Source organism: Notamacropus eugenii, chromosome 1, assembly GCF_028372415.1.
Source record: "Notamacropus eugenii isolate mMacEug1 chromosome 1, mMacEug1.pri_v2, whole genome shotgun sequence".
NCBI lineage: Eukaryota > Metazoa > Chordata > Mammalia > Diprotodontia > Macropodidae > Notamacropus > Notamacropus eugenii.
This window is the reverse complement of record NC_092872.1, coordinates 587,555,105-587,571,102: the sequence shown is the minus strand read 5'-3', so window position 1 is coordinate 587,571,102 and position 15,998 is coordinate 587,555,105. Positions and strand designations below refer to the sequence as shown.

At 35.5% G+C, this 15,998-nt stretch overlaps 1 protein-coding gene across 5 annotated transcripts in view; it reads left to right on the top strand.

Annotated features, from left to right (window-relative positions):
* TASP1 (taspase 1) overlaps positions 1-15,998 on the top strand; it is a 315,002-nt gene that overhangs the window by 227,777 nt on the left and 71,227 nt on the right. For all 5 annotated transcript variants that reach the window (XM_072634477.1, XM_072634476.1, XM_072634475.1 and 2 more), the window contains one exon: positions 471-581. In XM_072634477.1, the coding sequence (XP_072490578.1) occupies positions 471-581 (111 nt within the window). The remainder of the gene's footprint in view (positions 1-470; positions 582-15,998) is intronic.

The window sequence follows — 15,998 nt, the reverse complement described above, 5'->3', positions numbered from 1 at the left end:
TAATTTTTCTCTAGTAAATATAGATAGCTGTGGACTATCCAAAATTCTGCTCTTGTCCCCTTGCAATTCAGGTATAGTCTTCAGTTTAAGCAAGATTACCATTGTGTGTGGGGTGGGGGAGTAGCAAATGTCTCAGGAATTTTTTAGAAAATAAGAAATGATAACTGAAATGAAACAAAGCAAGCAGAGAGCTCTTGAGTCAAGAAATTATGTGATTCATTTCTCTAGTCTAGTTGTTTCCTTTGTGTTCTCTTCAGATTATAGAGTTTTGGGTATTTCATTATTAATTACAAATCTCGTCACTCCACTGACAAAAATATCCATCATACAATTTCACCTCTATGTAAAGTATACTAAAGCATAAATACTTTTAAAATATTGCATGATGGTGCTGAATTGTTATTTAGACTGTAAAAACACACCTTGGGGGTTTATTTTTTAACCACTTCTGAATATTTTTGGATTTGTAGGCTGTGGAGAGCACCTTGTACGTACCATACTGGCCAGAGAATGTTCACATGCTTTGCAAGCTGAAGATGCCCACCAAGCTTTGCTAGAAACTATGCAAAATAAGTTCATCAGTGAGTACAAATTTAACAAAATTGTTTCGCTTCTAAAGTATGTTGCATCCCTTTATATGAATCCCTAAAGGTGCTATGTAACTTTTTCATAGGAAAAGGATTCAAGTAGTAGTGAAATTAAAGTAAAATATTTGTCTATTAACGCCCTGAAATAGCAAGCAAAGCACTCATACGTTAGCCATGCGTGAAAATTAATTTCTCATGGATGGAGCATGAAGTTAGGAATCCAAGGTGTGGATGAAGTACAGGCCAGCCATATTAGATTATATCTGTATAAAGACTTAGAGATAGAAGATGGAATATTCAGAGAAGAGCTAATAGTGTGACTGAAATGTAAAATGAATTAAGAAGGGTATAGTACAATAGAAAGAACGTTGAATTTGCATGTCTTCAAGCACAGGCTTGATGATTACTTGTTAGATAGGATTTAGTGGGGGTTCCTTTTTCTGTGAATTGGACTACATGGCTTCTGAGATCTCTTCTAACTCTCATATTCTGTGATTCTTTAAATAAAATCAGAAGACAAAAGGAAGTTGCAGTTAAAGAGTGGCTCTTGGGTTCTTCTTTGAGAAAATAAGGGAATTTGTTTTATCTTGCATAAAGACAGCAAAAAATAGAATGTTATGGGACATTTGCTCATTTTGTACTCATTCCAGTACTTATGGTACATACCTGCCAAAAGACTACCATGAAGATAAGTATATCTTATTTTCCAGCATCTGTTACCATTATGAGTATGCAATATTCTATGAAGAGCTCAAGAGCCTTTCCAGATTGTATCACTATGTCCTTTGATATTAGGTGATCTCATGGCAAAGGTTGGAAAAGACAAGGATAGCAATACATGTACTGGAAATATGTCTGAGAGTAAGGAACATAAGAAGCCACAGATTGCCGTTGACTTGGTAAACGTCACAGAACCTTACACTTACATCTCATGAATACTTTCTTAGAAAAAAGGAAGCAGATGTTAAACATAGAAAGCACTAAATAACATCACAAAAAAATTTTATTTTAATAGATGAGAAATGACTCATTACCAGTGTTGGAATCATTCCTGAATCAGCCATCTATATACAGACTACCAACTTATTAGAATATAAATCAAAATTAATATAGAAAGCTTGAAGAAAGCATTAAAATGAGAAGATATGACTTGCAATTTTACAGACTCCATAATAAACAAATTATTAATCCAAATAATGAGGAATAGATGAAAGAAGGGATATGACACTAGTCATAACTGCTCCATGTAGTTGTATACCTAATGGAAAATCAGTCTGGTACAGTGAAAAGAACCCTGAGTTTGAAATTGTAGGGATTGAGTTCTATCTCTGAATGTCTTAATATCTACATAACTTTGGACCAGTCCCTGGGTCTCAGTTTTCTCATTTATAAAATGAGAAGGGATCTCAGAGATCCATTTCACCATCCTATAATGAGGAAATCAAAAGAGCCTGAAAAGAACTCAGTAAATAAAACACTTATCAGTATATACTGATATATCTTGGACTGACCCTGCAAAAGGACAAGGAGTTGGGCCCACAGAGTAGACTGAATTGCCTTTGGAAATTACACAGTTCTTTTAATAACTCTGTGTTTTCCCTAAAACAAAGACTCATATTTTTCATACCAATGTTGTTCTGATATTTTATGAATGTGTGATATGGAATACTACAATCTTCAAAGAACTGAAGTAGAGGATTACCCAAAAGGCAATGAGTGGAGAAGCACATGCAGGCGCATACACATACAGCACTTTATAAACAAGAAATTACAAAGAAGTAGTGGTGTGAAAACAACTTCAGAATAATATGGTCAGAAAGATAGCGGACTGGTATTTTGAGAGTATAAAACCACTGAATATCTCACATGCTCCTTTGTATCCTTGGGTTGTCAGGAGAACTCAAGGTAGGCCAATAAAACATTGAGTGGATCCCATAACTAATAAACAGGAGTTTTATAGGATGTAGTGTCATGAGCATATTGCCATCTGCATCATTAGGGAGAAGGTCTACATCGCTGACATCGCAGATTCACTTGATTATTTTGTAATTTTAGATGCATTCTAGAAAAATTGTGAAGTTTATTGACTGTTGTGTTCACAAGAAAATATCCTTGAACTAAATTGGAAACTGGTCAGTAGGAAAGAGTTTAAGGCAGGCCTGCACAACCTGTAGTGTGCAGGCGAAAAATGTAGGGCTGCCTTTGCTCACTCTCCTTTTTCTCGCATGATCCCACGACAGCGACCCATTGTCAGTGTGTCTCTGATCTAATCCATCTGTGTCCTGAAGAAGTTTAGCCTATTTTTATTTTGGTCACTACCTCTTGCCAAGTTGTGGAGGTCTGATTTAAGATAATAGTCATGTCTGCAGCTTGCTGAACGCTATAGATTAGTACTTTCAGAGACTACTGTGTTTCCAAATCTCTCTCCCAAAATCTTAGTTACTTCTCCCATGTTTGGAGATCTCTGTACTTCACGCTTTCCCTTGGCCCTTTTGGTCCTCTTCTTTTTTTTCATGACATTATGTCTAATAGAGTGTGATTGCAATAAAGCATTTTGCCACTAGGTGTCACAGCCCAGCACAGGATATATCCAGAAGGAAAATTCATCAAATCACTGAATTTTATATCTTTTATATCTAACAGGCACTTCAGAGCTCATCTAGGCACATCCCTGCCATTTTTTACGTATTTGACCCATTTTAAATATTAAGTAACTAGAGGTGATGAAAGCTTACCTGATTTCAACCTTACCTTGCAGTACTACTCTTTTACAAGTTATATTCTCTTAATGGACTACTTGCTTTCCTGCCTCTATATGTTTGTTTTTCTTTTTCCCTGAGCTGGAATGCTCTCTCTGTATTCCGTCACCACCTGTTGACATCTTATTCATCCTTAGAGATTCTACTCACCCTTTTGTAATATCCTAATATATTACCTTATCCCAAGTTCAACAGTAGAAAGTTGTTTCCCCAGTTCATTTATTTTATTTTAATTCATGTATATGCCTTTCTGGGTTATCATGGCCAAGAAAATTAATCATGTAGTAAGTAGCTAACCTTCTGTTTTTTTGGACTTTCCAGAAATTAAGATGGCTAGTGTTTGGAGAGAACACACAAACTGTGAGCTAGAGCCATATGCAAAGCTTTTCTATTTCAGTGGAACATTTTTTTGAGAGTCTAGACCAGGGGTGGGGAACCTGCAGCCTCGAGGTCACATGTGGGGTCCTCGAGTGTGACCCTTTGACAGAATCCAAACTTTACAGAATAGATTTATTCACATTTGACCACATGTGGTCTCAAGGCTACAGGTTCCCCACCCCTGGTCTAGGCTCCAGATCACTTGTACTTTATGAGGAATAGGATACATGCTTTATCACCAGAGCTTTGATTAGAGTTAAGTGACACATTTTGTCCCAGGTTGCATATTTAAAAGGTACTGAGAGCACTTGAAGTCTTTAACAACCACTGTGAGGTACCATGGTGTGGCCTCTGTGTTTTGTGATGGTTAATGGATCACTAGGCCATGCGTCACTGCTTCTGGGGACAGTAAATCCTGCAAAGGAGGTCCCATAACTTTCTATATCCACCTACCTAATTCTTCTTTCTGCCCTGTGACCTAGACACCTTCTTGGTGTCTCCTTCTTGGATTGATGGTGGATAAGGCGGGATCAGGAGTCAGTATTAATAATGCCATCACTGGCTTTAGCTAAATTCTTCTTCTGGCACTAATGTTTTCACACATATCCATTCACCATGCACCACTACCATCACCCGCACACACACATATTTTTCCATCATGAAAGAAAAAACGGAATCACCAGGTGCAGCATGTTCTTTTTTTCCACCGCCTCTGTAGAAATAGGGCAGTAATAGGGCAGAGGACATGTTTATTGCTACTTGTTCTTTCCCCAATTTATGCTGCTTCAAATTCAGAAATTCCTGTTTCTGGCTCTGCTTATTACCTTCTTCAGAACAGTTACCATTTCCTCTGGAGCATTTAATAAAAATGTGTTGAATTGAAATAGTTATCTTTGAATCCTTCCCAAACTCCCCCAGCTCTTATCATAATGCTTTGCACTTTGTAGGTGTCAGTAAATATTGGATATTATAATTGTCCAGTGTTATATTATCAGGGACCTGTTATGTTCAAGGTATTGTGCTAGGGACTAGTGAAAAGAGTGAAAATGACATAGTTCCTATTCTCAAGGGGCTTATAATCTAAACAGATTGATTTAAAAATAACCTACAAATAGCTGTAATACTAGCTAGAAAATGATCCAATACTTAGGGGAGGTCAAACAGTGGTTTGAGAAATTGAAGGGGAGAAGGAACCACTGCTTACTGGGAGAGAGGAGTAGTGTCAAGGAATACATCATGATGGAAGGTATTCCTTGGGAGAAGTCTTAAAGAACATGAAGGACTGCCTCCTTCTTAGGAACTGAGAATTATAGGGTACTTAGAATGAAAAAAAAAAAAAAGATTTAAAGCTTAACATGATGTAATGGAAAATTGAAAGACCTGGGTTCTCCTTCCATCTTTGTACTTAATTAGTTGCATTACTCTGGGTAAGGCAATTATCTCTCTCTTCTCAGTTTTCTTGTCTATAAAATGATCAACCAGATGATTCCAGTGCTGAAATTTGTGATCCCTAAGTACCTTTCTAAAGATAAAACTCTGTGATTCATTGGAATTCAAGTTCCTATGTCTGTCTGCATTAGAATATTTGTGTATGAATCTAATTGTGTGGGTTAGCTGATGATTATTTTTAACAAGTTAGTTCTTTAATGAAATGATGAATTCTAGAATGTATGTTCAATGTAGAATATATTAATCTGTCACTGTTATTATTGTGACCATTAAAATGATTTAAAAATCACACTTAGTTGTGATTTTTAAATCACAATTTTAAATGAATGTGACAAATAATATTTTAGTGGTTAATTTTTAAATTATAAGGAAAGTTTGGGGTAAAAAATTATAGTTTACTACTTAGAAGTTGTTTATTAGTATTAACAAGATACTTTACATTAAAAACATATACTTTACCTTTTTGACTTTCCTGATCATGGAAATAATAACAGATTTATAATTTTGATATAATTCTATTATTAATCATGCTTTTTAAATTTTACTTATATTTATAGTTCATACATAAATGTAAAATATTTTTATGACTTGTTTTTGTATTTTGTAAAAACTTGATTTCATTTTAGCTTTGAAAGACATCTTTCTGCTGCAAAATTAATATATTTTTCTATTTTGCTAAAGTAGTTGTTCACATTGTAAGATTTCTATTGTTAAATGGCAAAAGAAATGAAGATTATGTGATCCTGTGATATTTTAAAATCCTATTTCAGATAGATTTGAAAGTTTTGATGTGATTGAATCAAATAGGGTGAAATATTTGATGTTGGTAATTTGAAAGATGTGTTGAACTTCAAAACTCTTTTGCTCTTAGTTGTGCTAATAATATGCAGAGATCCAAAGCTTTGGATTGATTTAATATAGGAAGCATAAAAGAGAATAACCAAGTCATGTTTTTTTTAAACCACTGTTCATGTTAGCATACCAAACCCATAAAAAAAGAACCATAAAAATAGTTCCTTAATAATACTTCATGGTAACCAGCTGATTATAGACTGAATGCTCAGTTAAGTAGGGAAGGGAAAGAAATAGACTTCCTTTATAGTTATGTGTGTGTTTTTTAATGACTACAAGGAAAGAAGTGCTCCTACAATAATTTAAATGGGATTCTTAGTATTCATGGTTGTTTCTGAAAAAAAAAAACTAGTTTCATGAATAATTCAGTTTTAATGCTAACTGTTGTTGAATATGTGGTTATGAAATTCCAAGTGGTATGATCTCTTCCTGTATAATCCACACCCTTTTACTTGCTACCAAATGTAATAAAATTTTTGTAGAACTGATGTATTAAAATATGCCTGTGAAGCTGACTTGTACATTTTTTTCTTTCTTCTTGGTTGTTTGAATTTCCTACATACTGTGTGCACATTATTAACAAATTATTATGTAGCTATTGTCATTTCATATTTCCGTGTACAACATATAATAATGGCTAATATTTAGAGGTTAGAGAAATTACTAGATATCATATTGTGATACAAAATGCTTAGTCTATGCACTCTCTTAGTTTGATCCTTTATAGACAAGTGCTTATAATAATTATTAATGCTATTAAGGAAGATGATTTTGCTGATTTTAAGTGGTTCCATTGACATAGTGTCAAGTTCAAAGGAGCCACAAATGACATAGCTTGAAGTCAATTGCACCCTTGTTGCTAGTAATTTTCTGCCAACTGGCAGCCAGACACTGGAGAAGATGTATTTAATTAACGAAGTTTTCCCTTTAATGGCTAACCTCTTAACTGGAGCCCTAATAAGATGATGGACATCAGGTTTTCCAGGTGAAACCCCCTCCCCCTAACAAAAAATATTTTTATTCTAATCTGCAAGTACTGAGTATGTCTCATGAATCTTTTCCCAATCCATAATATGTTTTAAGCAACTGGACTTTTTTTTTTTTTTCATTTTTAAAGAACCATTCCCACATCCTGTATACATTTGCCTTTTATGGATGTTTTTAAGGGATCATCCTATATGAGCATCCTGCTAGTTAAGGAGCACTGAAAGGATCTTCCTATATATGATTCATGCTTTTCTAATCTAAAATACTTAAAATAAACTTTCTATAAGTAATGATTAAAACATCGTTTTGGATTTTCCAGTTAATCAGCCCTAATAAACAAAAAAGGTACAAATAAATTAGGTCTTGCATAGAGAGTTACTCAGTTTGAGTACCTTGACCAGAAGGCTGGAATATTTTCAGTGGTTATGCTGTGAAGATTACATCTCAAATGTACTGTTCAGATTTATAAAAATCAGGATATAAAAAAGGGAGAAAACCTTTGATGCCAATAAGATACAAAGGTATATCAACTGGCTACTTTAGAAATTAATGTAATTTTTATATACATGTGTAACTTACAGGTCTCATAAAATTACTTTAATTCAGTCTTCTTTTTTTATTAATTGTTGATTATTCTGCACAAAAAAAAAAAAGAAGAATGGCTTCTGAGTTCTTTAAGAGGTTTAAAAGTAATTTTATGTCATAGAATATATGTGCCTTGTGAGTAGATACTATTCCATTCATTGTGTTTGTTACCCTAGCAGCTAACATGGTGCCTGGCATAAAGCAGGCCTTTAATGAATACCTATTGATTGATTGGTGGCAGAAAATGGCCTAGTGGACAGAGCAGTGAATCTGCAGCCAGAAGACCTGGAGTCCTGCCTCTGATTCCATGTTGACTGGCCTTGAAGAGTTTCCTTCTCTCGAGGCCCAAGTTTGGAAGTTGGACTCCATGATCTCCAGTCTCTTCTTGCTCTAAATTCTCTGGTCCTGTGAACGCAAACTAAGAAGTCAGAAGGACAGTGCAGGGATATCAGTGCACTGAAAAGGAGAGTGGATCAAAAAAGAAGTGTGAGGAGTGGAGTTGTGGGAAGTCTTAAAAAATGGAATACATTGTTTTTGGTTGGATTGGGCTTTCTTTGAGTAATGTCTCAGTAAGGTACCAGAGCCTATTGAAACTGAGTAACACCAAAGCAGGTGAAGTGTTCCATTTATATGGAGCTATTTATGTGTGATAAAAAATATGAGCCTGGAATATACTTATGATAATAATTACAATGGCAACAGGAATATATATATATATATATATACATAATAGATATATGTAATATACATTTGTATACTGTCTACTGTGTGCCAAGCATTATACAAATATGATATCAGTTGATCCTCACAACAGCCCTGGGAGGTAGGTGCTATTATTATCCCCACATTTTACAGTTGAAGAAACCTAGGCAAACAGAGAGAGAGTCCAGGGTCAAACAGGTAGGAAGTGTCTGAGGCCAGATTTGAACTCAGACCTTCTTGAATCTAGGCCCACCCCTCTATCCACAGCACCACCAAACTGCCTTTGTTATGGTTGATGCAGATTTTCATTACATACAGAAAAGACAGAATAAATTAGATCAACATATCACAGGCAACATGAAACACTTTTTTCTTCTCTCTGAAACAGCAAAACAAAACACCACCAAAAACTTTGGGGTAGTGTTAAAATTACATAAACTTGATCAGGACCAGCCTAGAAAGACTTAACAAGCAAATGAAAATAGGTAGTGAGCAGATAGGCTTTTTCCATGTTAGACCCATGAACAGCTGAGTTTGGTCCTCTTTAAAACATCTTTGCTTCCTGTTTACATAGGAATTCTAGCCTTTTCTTAAAGCCTTGGAAATCCCTTCCAACAATGGAAAACCTGAACACTCTGAGCCCAGTAAGCAGCAGGGGATGATTGTACTAATAGCAGATGTCCTGTCTTTCACCAGGCATTTTAGGAACAACACAAGTGAGAATGACAAGCAAAGATTCTCCCAAGTATTGAAAACTAGAAAGAATTTGATAATATTAATTGTTTGGAAAGACCACTATTGTAGTGTATATACAAATCCTGAAGATATTTTTATCTTATTTTTTAAAAAGGTTATTTCTAATTTCTTAAATTTTAGACATGGCAAAAATCAAAAATAGTCTCTTTTATAGTAAAGATTGCTACCATGACAAAACTGGGAATTGTTAGGATATTAGCAACAAAAATATTATCATTAATTTTACTTTAAAGAATGTTTATGTAGCATTATGAAGAAATGAGAACCACACAAGGAATGTTTTTCATCCCATACACGAAGGAAAAATATATCCTTGTTTCCATATTAACAATTTTTTTCCCCTAAGGGTACTGATTAGGTGATCAAAAAGCTTTTTTTGTCTGTTCTTCTACTTTGTGAGACTGTAGAGAAAACCACTAATATTAGTTACAGCATATTCAAAGCACATAATTATAATGTTGTGAGAAGTAAAGGAAAATTAAATCATATGAAGTTAAAGGCAGAATGAATTGTTACTGTATATTGACTGATTTTGAGTAGTGCTTATGCTCTAATTGGTGGATGTGGGTAGAATAAATAAATGCACGATTAATTGTGATATTGACAACAGATTTGGACACTATTTTCACGTATACAAATTGTTTTCTCTCATTGTAGTCTTATGGTGTTTTCTTTTTATAACCAAAGTGATGACATGCCTTGGAGAGTAACTTCAGGGTAACAAATTATTTAGTGTCTATATTGATCACACTTTTGAATGAGAGCAGAAATTGTAGAATAAATCATGTTATTCTTGAACTTTTAAAAATGTGATAAGCTTTTAGAATTCTAATTTTTGATACCCTGTTTGTGAGTGTGTATGAACATGCGGCTCTGGCTCCAGTGGTTTAAGGAGTTTATAACATTTAACTTTCTGCCCAGCTGTTTTTCCAAATCAAAGGGCATTGTTTAGATACTATTATCAAGCCTGCAAAAAGCTTCTTTATTTTTGTTCTTATACCTCATGTCAGATATTAATGTCAAAGGTGTGTGTGTGTGTGTGTGTGTGTGTGTTTGTGTCTGTGTGTCTGTGTGTTAAGTGCTAAGGTGCTACTTAAATGTATTCTCTGATTATTTGAGCATATCTCTGCACAATTGGAAAAACCTATTCACATAGACTGCAAAAATGATAGTGAAAGTAAAGTCAACAGAAAAATTAGTAATGGGTTAACTAGAAAAAGTGTTAAATTTTCTAATTGGATTATACTGGTTAAAAGAAAGGAAAGGAAATTGAGAGCACTTTTTAAAGCTATGTTCCAAAAAGAAGATTAAATGCATTTTGTCTACCAGTAATATTTCAGAGAAGTGAATATTATTGGTATTTTAATAGTTTTGGTATCCTTGCTGTGAGATAGAATGCAGATGTAACCTGTCACAGTTTTCTTAAAACCTATAAAATGAGGAAGGTAAACTATATTATTTCTAGGGTCCCTTCTAGTTCTAATGGTTTAAGAGTCTGTTGAATTGGTAATTAGATTGGTAATCAAATCTAAATTTTTCAGTAATCAGATGTCTCCACTTCAATTGAGATAGTCATGAGTAAACTTACAGAAATAAAAGGCACTGGTGAATTCTAGTGGAAAGATGATCTGAAATGTCATTTTGATTTTTTTCTATTGCCATCATAATGAATTCTGGACCCCTGAAATTATAAGTGGGTGTGAGGAAAAAGAATCCATTTTTCTATCTCAGTGAATTTTAAAGAGTTTTATATAGACTACTAAAAATTCATGCTGCTGATTTTTTTGCAATTTTGGGGGTCCCATTGCAGGCAAAATAGCTTTATTTTCTGATATAGCTACTTAAAACATAATGACTAGATACTGTCATTCACATTTTTATTTATATATATTTTCTTATATCCAAAAGAAAACTCATCTTTCCTCCAAATTCAACCTTCTTGTTTCTACAGGAAGCAAAACCACGTTTTTTTTCTAGTTTCTTAGGTTTTTGACTAGTGTTATCTTTGATTTCTGACTCTCTCACTCTACAAATCCAGTCAGTTATCAAACATGCCGTATCTAGCTCTATAACATTCTGACACTTTGTCAGTCTTCACATAGCTACCCCCTAGTTCACTCCTTCATCACCTTGATTATTATATTGGCTTCCTAATTGTTTCCCTAAATCAGATCTCTCTCTCCTAACACTGTTCGCTACAGTCCATCCTATATACTGCCCTTCATAACCTCGCCCCCTCTTACCTTTCCAGTCTTCTTACACCTTGTTCCCTGACACATAAATTTTGATCCAGTGATACTGCTTCTTGCTTTTCTGCAGACATGACATTCCATGTGTCAGCTTCCAAGCATTTTCTCTGACTGTCCCCAATGCCTAGAATGTTCTCCCTCCTCCACTTTGCCTTTTGGCTTCCTTGACTTCCTTTAAATCCCAACTGAATTCCTATCCTTTACAGGAAGCCTTTCCCAACTCCTCAGTGCCTTCCCTGTTAGTCTTTTTTTTCTATTTATCCTGTTCATATCTTACTTACACATATTAGTTTGCTTGTAGTCTCTCCCCTTACATGTGAGGTCTTTGAGGACAGAGACTCTCTTTTGCCTGTTTCCCTATTCCCGGCACTTAAGCACTTAAGGAGGCTAGTACAACAATCAAGAAAAGAGGGGATGAACAATTGAAGCCAAGGTGCTTAAGAATAGTGCCTGGCACAGAGCAGGTTCTTAATAAATGCTTGTTGGTTGATTTTATTTTTTGTTAGTAAGCTCTCTAAATATTACATAACTATACTAAACATTTTATTTTTTTGAATTTTCTAGTATAAGTGCTGGTGACCTTAAAATAAATAATACAGTTATCTCTTCTATATGGCTTTCCCCATTGCAGTTTCCATACATCATGAGTTGGCATGAGAAATTGAATGGGAATTTGGGAGGAGTTTTGTGATGACATGTGAAGGCCAGCACATGACAGAGAAAAAGTTTAGAGACTCAGAAATGCATAAAATATGTGTATAATGTTGTATTATATCAATCCAAATTTTACATTAAGGTACTGCAAACACCCCATAAAAGAAAAAGAAAAAAATTCAAACAGAGAGGGCAAAAAATTTTACATGAATTTTCCAGATCTTGGGGTCACCTTACCCCTATCGTCCATGATATAGAAGGTATCACTGTATGTAGTTTTTCTCAGATGAGAATGTAAGTATAACTGTTTTATGGATACTAACTTAAAATTATAGTATTGGCTGAAAAATCAGTGAAAACCCATTTTAGAAGAAATATACAGTAAATAAATTTGTTCTAGGACAGGGCTGATGAATAATTATTTAAAGAAAAGGATGTTAATTTTTAAAGATGAAATACATAAAACAAAATTACAAATTTATAGTTGAATTTTACTAATGTTTCAAGGTACTTTTGGTGCTTAACTTATGCTCTGAATATAAAATCCATAATTTTATCATAAAAGAATAGTAAGCACTTAACACCTGTTTAGTGATTGCTCCTTCTCTTCTGGTCTCGCCACTTCAATTAATTGCACTTCAAGAAACAAAATAATTTCTTTGTGTGTTGGCATATGTGAATTAATGAAGGAAGGAGAAATCATGTACTAACATCTAACTATCTGCTGAACACTATGCTAAGCACTGGCAATACAAATAGAAAAAGCAAGGAGCTTACGCTCAGATTAAGGGAGACCAAACCCATAAGAAAGTTTAGCTGCAGGGCAGATGGTAAGGCAAAGGAGGTGCTTAAGTTATACATGTAGGTTAGTAATAATGCTCAGGTATCTACAAGGCCATAGAGGCTGGGAAGATAGTAAGGCCTGAAGGACACAAAGGAAGGCCTGATGGCCCTTTATCCTATCAGAAGGAGTGTAGTTGACTTTCATGTCATGGTATGAAGGAATCCACGTTAAGAAGGGTGGGAAGAGGGAGGAGGCCACTCATGGTAGTGGGTCCTCTCCCTACTGCTGTCTCCTGTAGATTCTGAAGAAGTCAACCACTCAGTCCATCATTTAAACAAGCTTTTATGAAGCAACTCCTATGTACAGAAGTTGCGCTATGGGCTAGGGATGCACATACAAAAATGAAGCAATCCATCTTCTCCGGTTCTAATGGGGGAAATAGCAAATAGGCATATAAGCATATATGCTATAAAGGAAATAAATATAAATAAATGCAAGGTAGTTACCTATAAAATAGTTTGGAAGGGAGGTCACTAGATATTAGAAGGAATCAGGAAAAACTTCATGTAGAAGGAGGTATTTGCTTTAAAAATATTCCTTTTTAAGCCAGAAGGTTAATATTTGTTATTCAAAGTAATTGATTAAACTGCTCCAGTCTTTTTTTAAAATACTGTATCTTGAAGGAATATAATGAATTAATAATTTATTATTCTTAACCTTTTAAGAATGTGATAAATCATTAGAATCATAGTGTGTTCTGTTGTTGGTACATATGAATGTGGAGTTAAGGTTCCAATGACCTAATGTTTTTTATGTTTGTTTTTTATCTTTTTATTAAACTGCTGACATGGGCAAATCATTTAACCCCCAGGACTAATTTTCTCTTGAGGTAGTTGGACCAAATAATCTCTAAGGATGCTTCCAGTTTGATAGTCTGTGAATTTCTATGATATTTGAAATTAAGAATATTTAAAATGTTTAAAAATTAAAACTTGCATTTCTGGAAGTATTAAAGATTTTTCTCTTAAATGTTTAATATTAAGTGCTCTACAAGTCAGAGAAATCCTTCTTACCTAAAGTGAATATAGTTCAGAAAATTTTGTATTTCATTTTGGTCCCTGAAACTTAGTCTTTAACTTTGTAATTTTTAGTTCGATACAAACCCAATACAATATAGAAACAGTAACATATTAATGAAACTAGAAGAATAAGAAAAATATTGAATTATAGACTTCCATCAAGTTAATATTTTATGTTGTCAAACTGCTTTGAAGATTACTAAACCTCCCTTTTTATTTTTCTTGAGATTTGGGCTTACTTGCCAGAAAAATGAAATAGCTAAGGGGCTCAGGAGTCCTTGGACAGCTCCCAGCTTCATTGGTAAAGAAGTTAATATTTCTACTTTTCTTCATTCCAGAATTTGATGAATACACTTAACTGTGAACCTGGAAATTTTGTATTATTGGCACCTCTATTATCCCTTTAGGATATTCACTGACAAAACAATAGTGTTCAGCCAATATCTATGTGTAAATCTCTCTTGTTAAAAATATACTCAAATATGCTCAGGTTTTTTTTTTCCCTGCTTTTTAAAAATGATTTTGGGGGGGGCGGAGCCAAGATGGCAGAGTAGAAAGACACACATATGCTAGCTCCGAACCCACAGCCCATAAAATATCTGTAAAGAAGAACTCCCAACAAATTCTGGAGCAGCAGAAGCCACAGAACAACAGAGCGGAAGAGATTTCTGTTCCAGAGAGACCTGGAAAACTGACCCGAAGGGTCCATCGAGCACTGGACCGGAGTAAAGCCCAGCCCTGCCTTGACTGCTTGGACCCGAGAGGAACAGATCCCAGCAGGCTTCACGGATGGAATCTCCAGCGGCTGCGCAGGTCCCTCCACCCACGGGCTCCAAAGGTTGGTGAGAGGGTCTTCTTGGCTTGCCGAGAGGGGAGTGGGGTGCCCCCATAACTCAGGCCCCCTCGGGAGGCAACAGCGGAGGCGGGAGCAGACCGGGGCTCCCCAAGCAGGCAGGAGCCCAGATCCATTGTTGAAGGTCTCTATATAAACCCCCTGAGGGAACTGAGCCAGTGAGGTGGCCCTGCCCCAACCTGAGCACCTGAACTTAATCTCACATTGAATAGCAGCCCTGCCCCTGCCCAAAGCCCTGAGGCCAGGAAGCAGCATTTGAATCTCAGACTCCAAGCGCTGGCTGGGCAGATCTGGAGGTGAAGTGGGTGTGAAGAGAATATTCAGAAGTCAAGTCACTGGCTGGGAAAATGCCCAGAAAAGGGAAAAAAAATAAGACTATAGAAGGTTACTTTCTTGGTGAACAGGTATTTCCTCCCTTCCTTTCTGATGAGGAAGAACAATACTTACCATCAGGGAAAGACACAGAAGTCAAGGCTTCTGTATCCCAGCCCACTCAATGGGCTCAGGCCATGGAAGAGCTCAAAAAGGATTTTGAAAATCAAAGTAGAGAGGTGGAGGAAAAACTGGGAAGAGAAATGAGAGACATGCAAGCAAAGCATGAAAAACAAGTAAACACCCTGCTAAAGGAGACCCAAAAAAATGCTGAAGAAAATAACACCTTGAAAAATGGGCTAACTCAATTGGCAAAAGAGGTTCAAAAAGCCAATGAGGAGAAGAATGCTTTCAAAAGCAGAATTAGCCAAATGGAAAAGGAGATTCAAAAGCTCACTGAAGAAAATAGTTCTTTCAAAATTAGAAGGGAACAGATGGAGGCTAATGACTTTATGAGAAACCAAGAAATCACAAAACAAAACCAAAAGAATGAAAAAATGGAAGATAATGTGAAATATCTCATTGGAAAAACAACTGACCTGGAGAATAGATCCAGAAGAGACAATTTAAAAATTATGGGCCTACCTGAAAGCCATGATCAAAAAAAGAGCCTAGATATCATCTTTCATGAAATTATCAAGGAAAACTGCCCTGAGATTCTAGAACCAGAGGGCAAAATAAGTATTCAAGGAATCCACAGATCACCACCTGAAAGAGATCCCAAAAGAGAAACTCTTAGGAACATTGTGGCCAAATTCCAGAATTCCCAGGTCAAGGAGAAAATATTGCAAGCAGCTAGAAAGAAACAATTCAAGTATTGTGGAAATACAATCAGGATAACACCAGATCTAGCAGCTTCTACAGTAAGGGATCGAAGGGCATGGAATAGGATATTCCAGAAGTCAAAGGAACTAGGACTAAAACCAAGAATCACCTACCCAGCAAAACTGAG